The sequence below is a fragment of the Aulonocara sp. 'chitande type north' Nkhata Bay genome, linkage group LG13 (genome assembly GCF_057382095.1).
Source record: "Aulonocara sp. 'chitande type north' Nkhata Bay isolate Kocher_YH1m ecotype deep benthic linkage group LG13, A_spYH_male_GT1.1, whole genome shotgun sequence".
Lineage (NCBI taxonomy): Eukaryota > Metazoa > Chordata > Actinopteri > Cichliformes > Cichlidae > Aulonocara > Aulonocara sp. 'chitande type north' Nkhata Bay.
In genome coordinates this window covers 21,330,810-21,347,976 of record NC_141356.1, presented here as the reverse complement: position 1 = coordinate 21,347,976, position 17,167 = coordinate 21,330,810, and the positions used below count along the sequence as shown (strand labels likewise).

The following is a 17,167-nucleotide window of genomic DNA, read 5'->3' as shown; positions in this document are numbered from 1 at the left end:
CAACATACTGTTTTACTTTAGTCCATGACTCGCTTACCTTCAGGGTCATACGTCACATGAAAACCAAAATAATTCCAAACGCCAGATCTGAATGACGTTCAATTTGCCTGTTGCAAGGAGAGCTTAACTTCTGTCTTGCTAGCTTGCCCTGCGCTCTTCCTTCTGACTATGCTGTCTGTGTTGAGCGCTCAGTGGATCTGCGCTCGACAGTGCAGCCTAGGCGGAGTAGTCGAACACAGATTCACTGAGCGCTCAACACAGACAGCATCGTCAGAAGGAAAATTGATAAAATAAATTACAAATGTTGTATTGTTCATACATATGCGTACCGAACCGAAAGCACTGTATCGAACGGTTCAATATCGATACGAATATCGTTGCACCCCTAATATTTATATATGTACACATATATAAAAACTGCAGTATTTTGTTTAAGAATGAAGAGCAATGCAGTAAATCAGTAACAGACTAAAATTGCTTTCTCTCATCAAATTAAACTGAGACTAGTTTTCCTGTGATGTACGCATCCTTGCATTGCCTGGCCTGATTACACTCGATCCAATTATCAGCTCAAATAATAAAGCTGTTTTGTGTCAAGTGCACATGTCAGACCCCACTGTAAATTATCTAATTATTATTGTCTAGTGTCTGGGTTAAAGAACGAGATGACAAAATGCACAAACTATTCATTTAGCCACACAGGCAGTTTGTGGGAACAATTAGAAAAACTTTGCAATTTGTTAGATTAAAAGAATCACTTTTTACCTCCATGCTTCTGTTAGTCAGACATGCATTTGTTTTAACTAATTCTCAGCTTGTTCCTACACGGTGGTGTGAGATAAAAAATGCAGTGAATTGCAAGACAATCCCTTATTGAGCTGAAGACATTACAGATGTTTTTAATTAATTCATTTATTCTTTTGCGGCTAGACAAATCCCCCTTCAATGCCTGCTTCTTGTCAATATTTTGCTGTGCATACATTTCCTTTTTGAGGGTGACCTGAAATGAACTGTTAGATTGCTAAGGCATTGTTAAAACATCGTCCTGTGTAAAGCAAACTTTTACAGAACATCTTTTTTTTCTTAGAGACAAAATGCTCTTTCCCCCTTGAAATTGAACATTTTGTTCATGAAGATAAAAATAAATACTCACCTTCTTGATACCCTCTGAAGGGCTGGATACAGAGTTCTCAAAGCCATTGTTTTTGTTGATGACTTTCCACAGCTCAGCATATGTGCTGTCCTGCTCCAGAGGGTTGGTGCCTTTTGCCCTAAAATACTCGTACACAGCCGAGTCTCTCACCGTCCCATAAACTAGGTCCACCTGCTTGGACAGGTCCTGGAATGATCTGCATGGTCACATGAGTGAATTACTTGCTTTGTTTAAAGATAAAAGAAGAAAACATACAGTAACTGTCATGATAATTGAAACATTATAACATTAGCATTAATGTTACTTAACGTTAACATGAGGTTTTATTTACCAACAGATAAAAAGCAAAAATATTGGATATCTATAGGGGATATCTGTAAAACCCCAGCAAAGTGTTTGAGATACTGACTTGGATTACTCAGCTCTCAATCCAGTCGAGCATCTGTGGAATGTACTGGACAAAGAAGTCAGATTCATGGATCTCAAGTCTCAACTGATAGAAAGAATGTGCTGCTAACATCTTGGCTGCAGATACTACAGCACACCTTCAGGAGTCTAGTGGACTCCGTGTCTCGATGGATCAGGGCTGTTTTGATCAACGCAATTTATTTATTTAACAAAAATTAGGCCAAAATGCATCACTACATCACATGATTCAGTAGCTTGCAACACGACTTTTACTAGCCTTAACTTTAAGTAATGGTTTTGGAGGAAGCATTATGCATTGTCGTTCTGTTTTTGTTTTTTTTTTAATCAATTTTGTTGTAGATTTGCGCTACACTTGTGATATCCAGTCCTGGAAAGAGTGGCAACTGTCTTGAATGTTTTCCTCTTGTGAATAAACTTTCACAAATGATTGGTTTTGATGGAAACAGCATCACAATAGCTGAAAGCTCCCAAGCAGCAAACTGCCAAAACTTCTATAAAACTTTTTTTTTCTGCTCCATAGAGGTGGCCACACTTGTGAGGCTCAACTAATCAAGTGTATTTCATTAGCAGCAATTGGCTGCTAATTGCCCTCTTAAGGTGCGCTTAAGTTTTTCACACACTGCTTCTGAATCGTGGCTTAATTTTTTAGATAAATAATGACATCGTTTATTTGTCATGTTTTGTATTTCATCTGAAGTTACATGTAACTAATTTGAAGACATGCCTAGGACCAGATTATTTGTTGCATGTCCCGATACAGAAAAAGATGAAACCTTAAAAGGGGCTGTACTTTATTTTATGATGGCTATGCTTGTGGTAAAATGTTTAGTTTTCAAAGGATACCTTTTCTGTCATAAACTACTCACATAAAGTGTGTTATGATGATAAATAACATAGATGGGCTTAAGGTTTGCAGCCAGCAAAGTTGCTACAACTAACTGTATGTTAGCTTGTAAAATCATGCTCCACTATTTCTCCACACATGCATGATGCAAGAAATCCCCGATGTAGGAAATACTTCTGGTATTAATTCAAGAAACATGCATGAACAAATGCTTAACATTAAAACTATTAAATTACACTTGTCCATGTGTCACAACAAATTCATATTTCATTACTATCAGATGATAAACCAGATACAAGATTCCATTATTTTGTTAATGTTGTATTGTTATAATTATCCACAATAACAGTGACACAGACAATTCCAATTTATTAGATGTCCCTTTATTGCTAATCTAGATATTAACTATTATATTGCTATATAAATAGGATATAAGCATTCCTGTGTTTGCAACCCGGTAGAGCAAAATCAAAAAAAATGTGGCAAACACTAATTCTTTTTTTTTTTTTTTTTTTTATTAATTTAATTTTACACCCTTTTTACCTATAAATCAGGTTACTTTTCAAGCTAAATTAAGCCAATGAATGCTCATATTTGCTAATCTGTCAGATCGATTTCTTGGGCTTATGTACTGCAGGTTGCATTTTTCTCCCAGCGAGTGTGGATTTGGTCATTTGCAGAAAAGCTATCCGGGTTAAAACAGTATGTTCATGCGGCCTGTAACTCTGATTTCAGTGACTTTTATTCACAAACCAAGAACCTGCTTCATACTATAATGTAACAATTTAAACATTTTAATACACAGGACAGTCATTAAATCCTAGAATTCATATTTGATAATGACAAAGGAATCAAAGAGCTGCTTATTTATATTATTATATTATTAGCACAATAGCATGTGCTAATAAAAACAATACCTCAAAAGTAAAAACTGACAGTTAAACCAGGAAAAAATAAGCATCTATTTGTCCAGATGTTGATGTAGTTTTGAAGATTGTGAAGAGCCGTTAGAGAGCTGAAGCAAGCTCATGAAATATACACTGTATATAGACTCATAGTCGGGCTTTCTTTCTTTCTACAAGCTTCATTCACACACTTACAGCCGTGTTCAGTATCATGACCAAAGACACAAAACCAACATGCAGGTTGGAGCTCTATAAGAAAAGATGCTACTTTGTCACATACAAACTGTTCCGGGTTCCTTTATGGTTGTGACCACCTTCAGTAAATACCCAAGAATACTTAAACATGCATGCTAGAGGAGCTGGGGATCAAACTACCAACCTTCTGAATAGTAGATGACCCAATCTACCTTTGTTGTATCCCACAGTTATATAATGGCTTCATGGTGTAGTAGTTTACACTTTTTTTTTTTTCTCTTTTTTTCTTTGGAAGGGGGCAAGGGTACCTAGACCCGGTTAGTAGAGTACGCTTGGGGAGTGTGATCGTCCCTTTATGTCTGTCTCCACGTCGGTTGAGTGTGAAGTACATATGAGAGCATGAGGGTGGGAATGGATGTTTGTGTCTGTGTGTGCCTGTATGTCTGTGTCTATATGTCAGGTTGGGTATCAGACGCCACCTCTCTGGGGACATCTCGGGCCCTCCAAGGTTTGGAGGCCTATCTCCACCCACCACCACTTCCCCTGCCGGTGGCGGACTCCCTCAGGTATCGGTGCATTGGTGGTTCTTTGTATCTGGGGGTGGGCGTTCGGGTACACACCGGCTCACTCCTTGGCGGCCGCTTATTGGGGCTCGCTCGGGCCCCTTTGGAGGTGGGGTGCCCCCGGCCTCTCGGCCTGGGGCTCGGTCACTCAGGCACAGCTGGCTGCCGGCGGAGCTCACGGGCGCGTCACTGCAACTCCCCCTGGCTTCTGCTCCGCGGCTGCTGAATGAGCTCTCATCTGGGACTCTCCTTAGCTCTTACTGGGACAGTGGCGCGGCTGCCCCTCTGTGGGTCTTCCTTGGTCTCTTGTGTTCTGGGGGCCTCTGGATGTCTGGAGTTTTGATCTCCTCCATACCTGCTTGATACCATAGAGGACAGGGCTGTGGCTCCCCACACTCTCTAGCAGATCATTACATGGAGAAACCTTTGGAATGCAAGCATGCTGATCCACACAGGTATGCACACATGGGTATTCACAGATGCGGACTACAGCTTTCTTGGCTGCTGCCTCAAAGCACACTGTGCGCTGTCTATCTTGCGTGCTGCACAATATCGTTTACTATTTAGTAACTATTGATATCTATGACTAGCTAGTTTATTGTGATGGTGCTTTTTTTTTTTTTTATTATTATGTTGCTCTTTGTTGTTTGCTGTCTCCCCTGTTTTTTTTGTTTTTCTTTCTCTCCATACAGGTGACCCAGGAGTTTTTTTTTTTTTTTTCTCTCTTCCCCCCCTTCTCACCATCTCTTCTCCCCTTTGGTTTTCTTTCTTCCTCTCCCCCTCTTTCTTTCATTCTTTCCCCCTGTCCTATTAAAAAAAAAAAAAAAAAAAAAAGGATGACAAAGGATGAACTGAAGCTCCGCCATCACGTGATGTCACATGCTGCTGTTTCTGATGTCACTTCCAAAGGCAAACACTAATTCAAGCTGATATCAGCACTCTTTTCCCCTTTCATTCATTATGCCACATAAGTCTCTTGGCTTCTGTCCTTTACAGAAGGACTCTCTTTTCCCTCTATTTAAAATTCAAGATTTAACTTGCCCCTAATGCACTCCAACAAATCAGTAGACCTAAAACTGCTGCCTTCCTTTTTAATGCACATTGGAGCAAATCACTAATCATCATGCCCTTTATCAACTAAATTAGCTACACCTGTAGTGCGATACCACAACTTTCTCCAGCATTGCCAGCACAATGAGTCCAGTGTGATTCACAGTAATGATGATCAGTTTGGGGGTACTGCATTCATGAATGATTATGGGGTTCATCCCAATGGCTGGTCATTAATCCCCAGTAGAACCTGCTCCAAATTGCATTCTACTTTTTATTGGATCTAGAAGTTTCTGCCTCAAGATTGTAGGAAATAAGGAAAAAGCCACTTGCAGCTTTCATTTTAAGATGGACTAATTCTGAAACTTAAAAAGCTAAATATTTGCCAATTGCCAATGCAATGTAAAAAATGTTTTCATATCGCCAATTTTCTTTATTGGTATTCAGCTGATATGTCAACTCAATTATTAATACCTGACAGGGGTGATGGCTATTTGATATGACTATAAGAAACTAAAGAAGAGATGGAACAAACACCCTTTAACCATGTCATGTTGACACTGCATAATTTGTCCAACAGCGGGGTGCTCTACAGCACCACGAGTCAGACAGCACATTATTCACGACTTGTTGTGGCAATAAAACATTGTTATTAATTATTACAAAACATTAATATAAATTAGATTGTTATAATATCTTGTTAAAGTCTCATAATAACTACAAAAAACAAAAGTTAAGGAAATCTGTTCATGTTTTTTTCCCTTGAAGCTTTAACCGTCTTTTTTCCAATTCTCTGAGAAGTCGGAGAATTCAATAGCTTATCTGGAGCTGATACTGCAGGACTAATTCAACCATTTAATTGGAGACGTATATGGTGTGGAAGTGGTTGTGGAAAGGGGAAAACAGCAAGTGAGAGCAAAACAAACGACCTATTAGATATTTCATGGTCTCTAACTTCTGCTGTCACATTAAACTACGAGCTTTAATTCACTGGGTTAAATATTCCGATTTTTGTCTAACATCTTAGTTTCATAACTACATAAACACTGTGACCTATAGTGTGTTATGAAGGTGCAGATTTAAGATACCACAGAAAAACCAATGGAAGAAGGTGAAATAATTAATAATATGTATATGATATACATGTACTAAGAATCGTGGCCCATTTTAAGTACTTTTTCTGGTTCACCTTTTCTTCAAAGCACTGCATCACTTAGATTTTTGTAATAACTGCAGAAAGGTGAACCCTCTGTTCAATAAATATAATGGCTGAAGTACATTACACAGACCTTTTCCTTTCATTCCTTTTTCCCCACACATGCATGCATAGATTTGTTAGTTTTACATATCTGTAACTGGCCAAAGCAGTGAAAACTGAAACAATATAAAAATCAAGAGAATTTAGCCAAAAAACTTGATCTAATTAGTATTAATCTACAAGGTATCTGAAGGGACACAAGTTATTAAACTAATCTCTCACTTTTTCTTTTGCTCTCTCAAACTAATTCAAGATAAGAACATAAGATTAGGGTTTAAATCACAGCAGGGGGTGAAAAAAATCACCTCTTTGTCCCCAGGCGTAGTAAAGGCTTATTTTGACACACTGTAAACAAAGAGGAACGAGTTGTGTAGTGTTTAAAAATGCAAATGTTCACTTAAGATTAAGTTATTGCTCCTGTTACACCACACTCATGTATCATGCACACACCCACACTCAGAGAGAGACAAATGCAAACATGCATGTGTGCTTAGCGTTGCTCTTATTGGAAATTTTCTAAATGTCATTTCCTCTGATCATTTCCATGTGGACATTCACAGCATTACCTAAATCCAGGGTAATGCAACCTCACTGACAGCAAATGCCCGAGCTGCTAGTTTTTTGGGCTGTATGGCAAGATCCATAACCTGTTTGTGAAAGAAAACAGATTTTTCCAAGAATCAAAGCAACAGCTTGAGCTTTAATGTTTTTCAGATGAAGGAAGGTGGACTGAACCTCACTCCATCTGATTTATAAAATTCAAGTCACATTGACTCCAAGGCTAGGATATTGGTTTTATGTTGGAGGACAAGCTACCAATGCCATTGTGACAAACACAAAGCAGGGACACATTTCAGTTGTGTACATTTGGAGATATGCAGCCCTGTTCTGTCAGGTACGTCGGAGTATTAGTACACATTACACAATGTTGCCAAAAAAGAGGAATGTTGGGATTTTCAGGGTACGGTGCATGTGCTTAGCATTGCTCTAATTCACAGTCCTCTCGGATTATTCCTGTATGGACAGTAATGACCCAGCTGTTCCTACACTGACCAAAATAATAGGACTTTAAATGAAGGTATTAACGTTCCTCTTTCCAACAGTCTTCCACAGCTTTTCACAAAACTGAGTTTACAACGTGCGTCTGAAAGAACTGAATTCCAAACCTTTTCCCTGCACAGGAGTGATGTCTCCTTGATACTAGAAAAAAAATTGCACCACACAATACACACCGCTTTTCTTTCCCAAGCCACTCTACTGTATTTTTTCCAGATCAATGAGAAAAAGAGATTGTCCTAAAGAGCCATTGTACATTTTCTATACCATCTGTGAAAATGACACACAGACTGAGTTCTTCCTCTGCATCTCAGTAAGCAGCTATTGCAAATGTTTATCAGGCCAAAAAAGATCAAATTTGTTAATGGAACTGGGTCACAAACAGCCACTTATTCATATTGTCAAATACATATTTAAAACACTTACAGGTCGAAAAAGGGAGAAGTGCAGTAAATTGTTTTGAATTTAATTTTTAAAAAGTGGCTAATTTAGTGTAATAAACTGATAGTTTTGCTACTTTGTGTTGCCAAACTGTGCGAAACTGTAGTTTTCAGAAATTATATTTTCTCCATACAAGATTACCATTTCCAGTGCTTGATAAAAAACTATATCTCAGGCTGTAATCATCAAAATCTTTTTAGTTTTTACACATATGCAGCATGCATCCAGTCCATACAGTACTTTGGCTTGGGCGGGTCGATCGTGGCTCAAAGAGTTGGCAGTTCGTCTTGTAACCGGAAGGTTGCCGGTTCGAGTCCCGGCTCGGACAGTCTCGGTCGTTGTGTGCTTGGGCAAGACACTTCACCTGCCGCCTACTGGTGACGGCCAGAGGGGGCTTCTGTCAGTCTGCCCCAGGGCAGCTGTGGCTACAACTGTAGCTCGCCTCCACCAGTGTGTGAATGTGAGAGTGAATGAATAGTGGAATCGTAAAGCGCTTTGAGGGCCCCGAAAAGTGCTATATAAATGCAATCCCTTATTATTATTATTATTATTATCTTGACTGATAGTATAGTAGTAGTATAGTAGGCAGCACGGTGGCACGGTGGTTAGCACTGTTGCCGCACAGCAAGAAGGTCCTGAGTTCAATTCCACCATCAGGCCGGGGACTTTCTGTGTGGAGTTTGCATGTTCTCCCCGTGTTTGCGTGGGTTCTCTCCGGGTACTCCGGCTTCCTCCCACCGTCCAAAGACATGCAACTTGTGGGGATAGGTTAATTGGATAATCCAAATTGCCACTAGGTGTGAATGTGCGAGTGAATGTGAGTGCGAATGGTTGTCTGTCCCTATGTGTTAGCCCTGCGACAGACTGGCGACCTGTCCAGGGTGTACCCTGCCTCTCGCCCTATGACAGCTGGGATAGGCTCCAGCGCCCCCCGCGACCCTGAAAAGGATAAGCGGAAGCGAATGGATGGATGGATGGATGGATGGATGATAGTATAGTCAATTTAGATTAGCACAAAGGTGAATCCAACACAGCCTAGTGTTACTATTGAAAACAGCAGATGTCATGAGGTTTTTTTTTCCAATTTAAAACTGGTCACAGTGTACTTTCTTCTTCAATTTAATTCTTAAGTGCCATCATTTGCAGTGTGGTTCTGTTAAACTGCAACAAAGATTAATGTCCCTCTAAACTGAAGCGCACACACACACACACACACACACACACACACACACACACACACACACACACACACACCTGCAAACAAAATCTCTTCACAGGTGAGCTGTGTACTGCTTAGCATTCGACTCGTCTACTCATATGTCCACATGTGGCTATTTGTTCAACAGAAGATGGACCCAATGCAATCAAAGGCCTCTCTGCTCATTCTTTGGGGAGAGACAAATAAAATTTTGGCTGAAGACAGGGTATTTGTTAGGCAGTGGGTCAGAAATCACCGAAGCACTGTGTAGACTGACATGCACACAGATTATTCTTAAAACTCAGCCGCACATGTCCCTGTAATTAAAATACTGTAGAATGTTTAATGCCTCAAGAAATCACCCCATATTATATTTATATATAAAAAAAAATCCACATGTGATTTGAATTAAGCTTCTCTTTAGATAAATCAAATAAATAACACATAGGCAAAGACATGCATTTAAGATTGAAGCACGCAGATGCTTATTAGCATAAGCATGTGGATAAGAAAAAGATAGCTTGAAGCCATTCATGGCTCTGTTATGCTTCTAGTAATGTCCCTTGAGTCAGCTCAATTGGGGCTGAAGACCATTGGTGTGAAGTAAGAAAGCCTGAGCTTATCAGAACTCTGGTCCCTGCTCCTTGTTCCCTAATTGAGGCTAGCAGCTCAAGGCCACTTTAGCTGCTACTAGCATAATACACCCAATTTTCACAGACTGCATTGTGGCTAATGCATGTGCTGGGCTTTTTACCAAGAAGAGACAGATACCGAATACAACTATGTGCTCTCTAGTTTTGATTAGCATCATTTCTTTACTATCTATCTATCTATCTCTCTTTTTTTTTTTAAGTTTATTTTTTTACCGAACTGCGTTGTCCATTCGTGAAACAGTGAGGTAGGCTGCCAGGTTTGCTGTGTAGGACGAACACACGATAAGGGTGAAAAGCCACCAGCTGCCCATGACGATACGGAGAGCCACTGATCCCAGGATGGAGTCACTTCCTGTTGTGGTACAGACAGAAGCACAGAGTTAAAAACTACAAAATAAGTCTTTGCCTTGCACCAGGTTTGGTTTCAAATAATAACTACTGCCATGATTGATTTATCAGGTCATTCTTTCCTCAATTACAAAAATTGGCCAATTTAATTTTCAAAGTGATGTACTGTACTCAAATTGCTTGTGACATTGAGTTTCATTTCAAAGAATATTTGTGGTTGTTTTTCTGTATCACAAATAAAACAAGACGTAGTGAAAAAACCAAACCAAACCCATAAAATGTTTCAGGTTTTTCAAACATGTTGCTGATAAAAATCAAAAAATGCAACCCATTATAGTACATTATAATACTGCTGAAATATATAGATTCTGCTTTACAAAGCAATCACTGTGATTATGTTATAAGAGAGCCATATGATAATACCTTATGTAATGACTCTATTTTTTTTTTACCAATATGATTTTAAGATATTTTTTTTATTTTCTAAAGCAATTGTACTCAAAAATTGTGCTAATATTTGCATAAAACACCAGAGAAGCTGTCTGCATGGTGATTCTGTATAATTACTGTAAGATTTAATAATTTACTTTCCCGAGAGCTTTGTGTATTCAAAACCATCTACCCTGAAATGCTACTGTTTTTTTTTTTTAAATTTTCCCAAAGAACACGCTACTCATTAAAATTCATCCTTCTTTTTTCACCCACATCTTTAATCCTGGCTTTTCCTTGTTTTCCTTGAGATTAAGAGACTGGTTCATCACATTAGCTTTGGTATCATCAGTATTTCTTCTGTCATACCAACACATTCTCTGCAAAACAGTCCTGAAACAGCTTTTGAGGTGCATGAGAAAAATGTCAGCACAAATTCTAATTTTGAAGTGTAAAGCCACAGAAATGCCATCTGAATGATTCAGGAATATGAAATGTAATGAAAACATATTTGTCTAAAAGTGTCACCATCAACACAACTGCACCCTTATGACATCTCGGAAAAGGAAGAAAAAAAGCCCAAAAAATCTGGGGCCTTGTCAGATGCATAGCACTGCGGCATCAGTCATTTTTATTACATACAGCTTTGATTTGTTGAGGTCACTGAATGTGAAATGTGGCTCTGGAAACTTTACTGGATTTTACCCCACTGCAATGGTCCACTGTGGTACAGTCTCTTTCATCTTAGAAACAAATTGATTAAACCCTTTATTCATAAGGAAATTGTGTTAGTTTAATTTGTTCTCCTAGACAGTTTCAGATAATTTTCTACCTTGGTCTGACCTCCTTTTGGAACAAAAGAAGTGTAGTCCCTGCTTGAAAAAGGCAGTGATAAAAGTCAGCATGTCTGGGCGTAGATAGTCCATTGTGCACCGAACATACAACAAAAACCAGCCAAGTGTTGGCATATCATTATAAAATCAGTGGGGGGATATGATTGCCAAGTTTATGCACTCTGACAATGGCACACTATGCATCAGCAGTCAGATCCGTATCAAAGTGACCTACGTCATCCCCAAGAAAAAAATGCAATCCACTTGACTCAAACAAAAAGTGGCAACGTTGGAACATGAGCCAGAAATGAGGGAGAGGCAGAAAAAAGGAGAGGAATTTAGCTTATCTTGAAATATAGTGGGTGTTGGGTTAAAAAAGGCTCACGGGCAGTGTGCCAGACTTTGACAGATGCAGCTGAGGCTTTAACATCAGTTGCTGAAGTAGTCATTTATCCACAGCGGACATACCTGGATCTCCACCAGATCTAAAGATGGGACGCTCTCTTTGTCAAGGGCACCTTTAGAAAATGCTAAGGTGGGCGCTGTGCCCCAGACTGACTCACTACTGAATCAGCATTTTCTCTACACAGACCGTAGACATTAACATATGTTCTTCACTTGATTTGACTTTTTCATTGTGCTCTTTTGTCATTAATCCCTTAAAGCATTTTAATTGTTTTTCGTGACTTGTTCTATTTCATGTCAGGTTTCACATTCAAAACTGTCTGACTGGTGGGTTTCACTGATATGCCACTGAAGGCTAAATACAGACAGGTTTTCATACAGTCACTATGGAACAAAAACCTGCAATGCCTTGACTCTTTGTTATGACAAATACTGTTCAGGATGTGCAATTGCTGTTTTTGGATGTTGTCATTGACTAACACAAACTCTATTACCCACCTTGTTGCACAAAAGCACCGTAGACAATCCAGATAGCACTCTGAAGCGAAGTGGAAACGGTAGGTGGTGGATGACCGGCTGTATTGTTCTGGCAGCGCACTGCCTGGATGCGCCTGAGCAGGAAGATCATGATGCCCACCACAGGGATGGCTGCAGCTATGCATGCCCAGACTGCCAGATCAAATGGTGCGAGTAAAGAAAAAATGTTGATCTTTTCTTCTGACTTGTGCATCAAAATTCCCACTGAGTAATCCAGGTAGCGTTTGCTGAAATCAACCACGCTCTCACGCTCTGGCGTGATGGTGATTGCTGATACTGCCAAGTCAGCACGCTGTGAACAAAGAACAATACGTTTCCATTTTCAGTAACTTTCTAACATTCTATTTTAAATCAACAGAGGAGATAATTACACTGTCATATGTTGTTAGGTATCAGAAACAAATCTAGTTAACTTGACCTGCATTAATTAGTGAATCTTTTCTCAACACTTAGGAGATTAGATTGGCTTGTGTGTCTGTAAAATCATTTGCCTGTGTATATAAAAGGCCTCCAAGCTTGAATCTAATATGTACACTGACACAGGAATTATCCTTTCTGACAGTGTGAAAACCTTGCGTCTTATCCTCTAGACAAACCATTAGCGTGGTGTTTCTGTGACACTGCTCCAAATGGAGGGGCTGAATTGGAAGGATATTTGTTATGTGCCATCTTTTCATTCTTCACAATAACACTGATAAACCTCAAGAACCTCTTTCAGTCCACATTTTCAATTTAAAAATGGATCTTCAGGAAAAAAAAGAGACAGGAATTTGCTATCATCTCAACTCAAGTCCTCACTTAGACAATTTCTCTCTGCCAATTCGTGCCCTCAGCAGAAGAAAAACCAGAATCTTTTGTAATGATGACATGAAACGTCCATCATAACTAACCTGCTACATTGCTGAATAGTCTGTATGGTTATTGTGTGTTATTGTAGCATTGAAAATGTTCCTTCTGCATTTAACAAGTCACACAGCTCACTCAGATAAACAGTTGAATTAAGTAATAACGTGTATCATGCTGTCATATACCGAATACAAGACTAAGAAAGTTTATAAAGACACTATGTACAGTGCGCAATATATATACACTTCTGCCTTTATTAAATTGAATCCATTATTATTATGAATCATAACAGTATTTGTCAGGGATCCATTCCAACAGCAGTATTCAGACCCATTCAATCAAACTGGGATGACACCGACTACAAAAAAAAGAAAAGTTTGTTTGATTCTTTCTTTCTCTCTTTCTTTTTCTTTTTTTTATTACTAAGCCTCATTATTAGGTTTCTATTTCAGAGCAAAATAAAAATGGCATGACTCCCAGAAAAAATTATTTGGACTGAAATCTGGACATTGATTGAGTGAGATAAAAAGTAAAACCCACTAACCTTGCCAATGAGCTCTCCAATCATGCCATTCCAGGATCCATTAGGGAGTGCTGAGCCATACTTCCCATCTCCAACTTGGTAGATATCATACTTGAAGCCCAGGATCTTAGCGAGGGCATCTAGCACGTCGATGGAGAAACCCTTGTATCTCTTGGGTTGGCCCAGAATATTTTCTGCCACCATCACAAAAGGTTCTTCCTGTTTGAAACAATATTGTGTCATATAGTAAATGAGCTTTTAGGTAATCTGCTACTAATGTTAGCATAATCTTGAGAAAAGTGTGAATTTTATCTCCACGGCCATGGATTTAGACTTAAACTTTGAAAAGACTAGAGTATGTGTGTGTGTGTGTGTGTGTGCTTAATGACAGGAATGTCATTTATCAAAATGCACCAAAATCCCCTAAGGGCCAGATTGGCAACTGAAGCGAGGACACAGTCAGTCATCTTAAGAACAGCAGGGTGACACCTTTATGAAGAGCGTTTGGGTGATCTACTTTAATCTTAATAAAATAGTTTCCTTAGCAACTGTTGACCCGTAACACATGGCGCCATGACAAATGCTATGGGTCATCAATGTGGAAATTGCTATTCTGAATTTATTGCACCGACTCCTGGTTCTTCTTTATGGGTTGAAAGTGTCAGGGCAGAATTAAATGGGTGAAGGTGGACTAAGGCGAGCTGAGAAAAACAGGAGGGGGACAGGTAAGGAGGGGTGGTTGTGGTGCTGGTGGTTAAGTGGGCTGGGGCAAATGACTTGATTAAGTGACACTGCCAGGAAAGAGCTTAGCTGAACTCATGTGAATGAATAAGCTGCAGGTAAATCATGTGTGAAAAAGAGGAAAAATGGAGACCGAGGAGGTGGAGAAGTGACTGAGGGGGAGGACAAGGTTAGAGACTTTGCTACTAGAATATGACAAGCGGTCTAAGAAAAGCCGCTGCAGCGTAGGACTGATGCTTAGCAGGCTTCTGCTGTGCTACATTCTCAGGACAAGACAGAGAGCACGACTTAATATTTCACTTTGAAACAGAGAAAATGTGCAGTGTCCTCTCTCATAATGATTATAATGACTGAAATAAATACTTTGAGTAAAAAAATATTCATTGTACCCCTTTCTGTATATTATGCTGAATGTTTAGCAAACTGCCGCACGTGATAGCAGAGGTTCAGTTAAAAGGTTCAGCTTAAAATCATGACTTTACTAGCCGAGGGATCAAGTTTCACTAATCTGTTTGTTCTGTTGTATTTAGTTTATGTTGAAATTCAAGCTTTAAAGAAATATGCAGTGTTGTGTATCATGTAAATAAAGTTTTTGCTTCATGCTGTGCACACGAGACATTTGATCTAACCTGGAAAAGAAAATATTTATTGCAAAAATAGAATAAAAGCCACACAAATTGCAGTTAATTATCAACAGCAAACTTTATGATGTAAACCCCAGGTAATGTCAAAAACATGTAGGGTTAATGTATGAATATCTGAAAAAAAATGCAGCAAAACTGTGCTAGTGTATGTGCTACAGAAACACTGATGCTTAATTTGTGGGTAAAAAGAAAAAACTAACAAATGTGTTTGCTTATATTTTGGTGTTTCTTTCTCGGGTATTTGCCTACGCAGTTCAAGTGTTAATAGATTCGCTGTACTCCCACAACTTACCAGTAATGTTACAATCTTGAGTGTTACTCCATGCATACCACTTTCTATCCGATTCTCCTTTAGGCTACCATTCAAACCACGAGTGGAGTCCCAGGTTGCCAGCTAATAAGGAGAAAGAGAAATAAGACAGATGAGGAAAAAATAAGAACTTATCAGGTAGCAAGCCTCTAAAGAACAGCTCTGTAATATATTTATTACAGGTAGAACAGAATAAAAACCAAGCATGAGAGCTGAAGTGTTTGTATTGAAGTATAGTGTTGTTTCCCTGCAATGATAATCATAACTCAGTCGCCAAATGCCTACATTAATATGTAAACTGGTTTGATATTAAATTCCTATGTTTTCAACTACAAATGTATTGGCACACACACACAAAGAAAGTGGCAATAAGAATGAAGATGCAAGCAAAATGAATACGATGGGGATATTTTATGCACTTTGTGCTCATCATGTGGAAAATTTGAGAATAAAAACAAAACAGATAAACAGAATTTCAAACCCATCACTTTTTAGTTTGCGTCTCGAGTCTAAGATATCGCTTGACTTTAAAACTCTCATTCCACGCTATCAACTTTTTGAGCCACACCTCACGTCTGTGAGTCTAGTGTTTGTTAAATTCTTAATCAGTGCTGCTAGCTGGACAAGAATTCTCAAGGATCCGACGTGTCATTTGGAGTGGTCTTTGAGATTTGAGCTGACAGGACAAGAATGGTAGCCCACGGTCAGACAACAGACCTTTTTTGCCAACAGCACATCGAGCTCCAGCGAAAACATTAAAAAAGCAGTATGCTATAGAAAGTATGCAAAAGTCACTCATACTATAGTTTTGTTAGATTAGTCTATTTAAAATATAGTAAAGCATATATGAGTTTTATTTTATTCCAACATTTATTTTAAATCATTATTTTAGCTTAAATTTTTTTTAATTTCAAAGAAGATTTTTTTAAAAATGTTTTTAAGCATTTAGTTAGCTTATTCCACCTAACCTCGCTCAGTGGATGCTGAGCCAGCAGATGATAACACTATAATGAACACAAATGTAACCGGCAAATCTTATGCCAAAGAAAACTGTCACATGCTGAAGAGACAGTGAGACCCTTTGCAATCCAGGCCCATCTGTGTGCTCAAATCAAAAGGATTTTGAAACTCTTCCTCAGTTGTTTGATCATTGTCCAAACTGCTACATAGAACATGTGAGCACCAATGGTCTTTCTCTGTTTCATATAAACATACATAAGGCGTGTTTGAGTATTAAAATATGATTATATTAGTGTAATAAAGTGTGCGTTAATAATCTTATCTTAGGTGTTATTTTGTATCTGTTGTCTATTGTTCTTGCAATGTTCTGTTTGACTAAATGTTTTATAAGAAAAACAAAATGAAGAAAAAAGTTACTTACACCATTCACAAATGCAAACTTAAAATTACAAACAACAACACCATCAAGAGAAAGCAACAATTACTGCAGACAAATAAGGGAGCAACAAAAGCATTCATCTGTGAATAAAAAGCAAGTATCTGAGGCAATCACAGAGGCTTTGATAAAACATCACAAGTGCATTTCATTATCAGCTGGATCTTTTGTTCTTCACAGCCCATCTGCAGAGCATGCAAGTTTACAAATTCTCATTGCTATGTATAGCTTTACTGCAAAATGATCGATGAAATGAATCATGCTTGTAGCACATCAGCTTCTGTTGGTATGTGAACAGTTTTCTCCTCCTGCAGGATTCCACTAATGAATTGTGACTTCTAAGCACAGTCAAGGATCATGGATGACTGTTTGTGTTTAGTCACATATGCGTGACTAAAATGTCATTTCTT

At 38.7% G+C, this 17,167-nt stretch overlaps 1 protein-coding gene across 2 annotated transcripts in view; it reads right to left on the bottom strand.

Moving 5' to 3' along the window:
* Positions 1-17,167, bottom strand: part of grid1a (glutamate receptor, ionotropic, delta 1a) — a 307,772-nt gene that overhangs the window by 9,042 nt on the left and 281,563 nt on the right. For both annotated transcript variants that reach the window (XM_086259143.1, XM_086259144.1), the window contains exons 9-13: positions 15,344-15,445; positions 13,688-13,885; positions 12,259-12,589; positions 9,959-10,097; positions 1,154-1,349 (exon numbers count right to left, since the gene is read on the bottom strand). In XM_086259143.1, the coding sequence (XP_086115269.1) occupies positions 1,154-1,349; positions 9,959-10,097; positions 12,259-12,589; positions 13,688-13,885; positions 15,344-15,445 (966 nt within the window). The remainder of the gene's footprint in view (positions 1-1,153; positions 1,350-9,958; positions 10,098-12,258; positions 12,590-13,687; positions 13,886-15,343; positions 15,446-17,167) is intronic.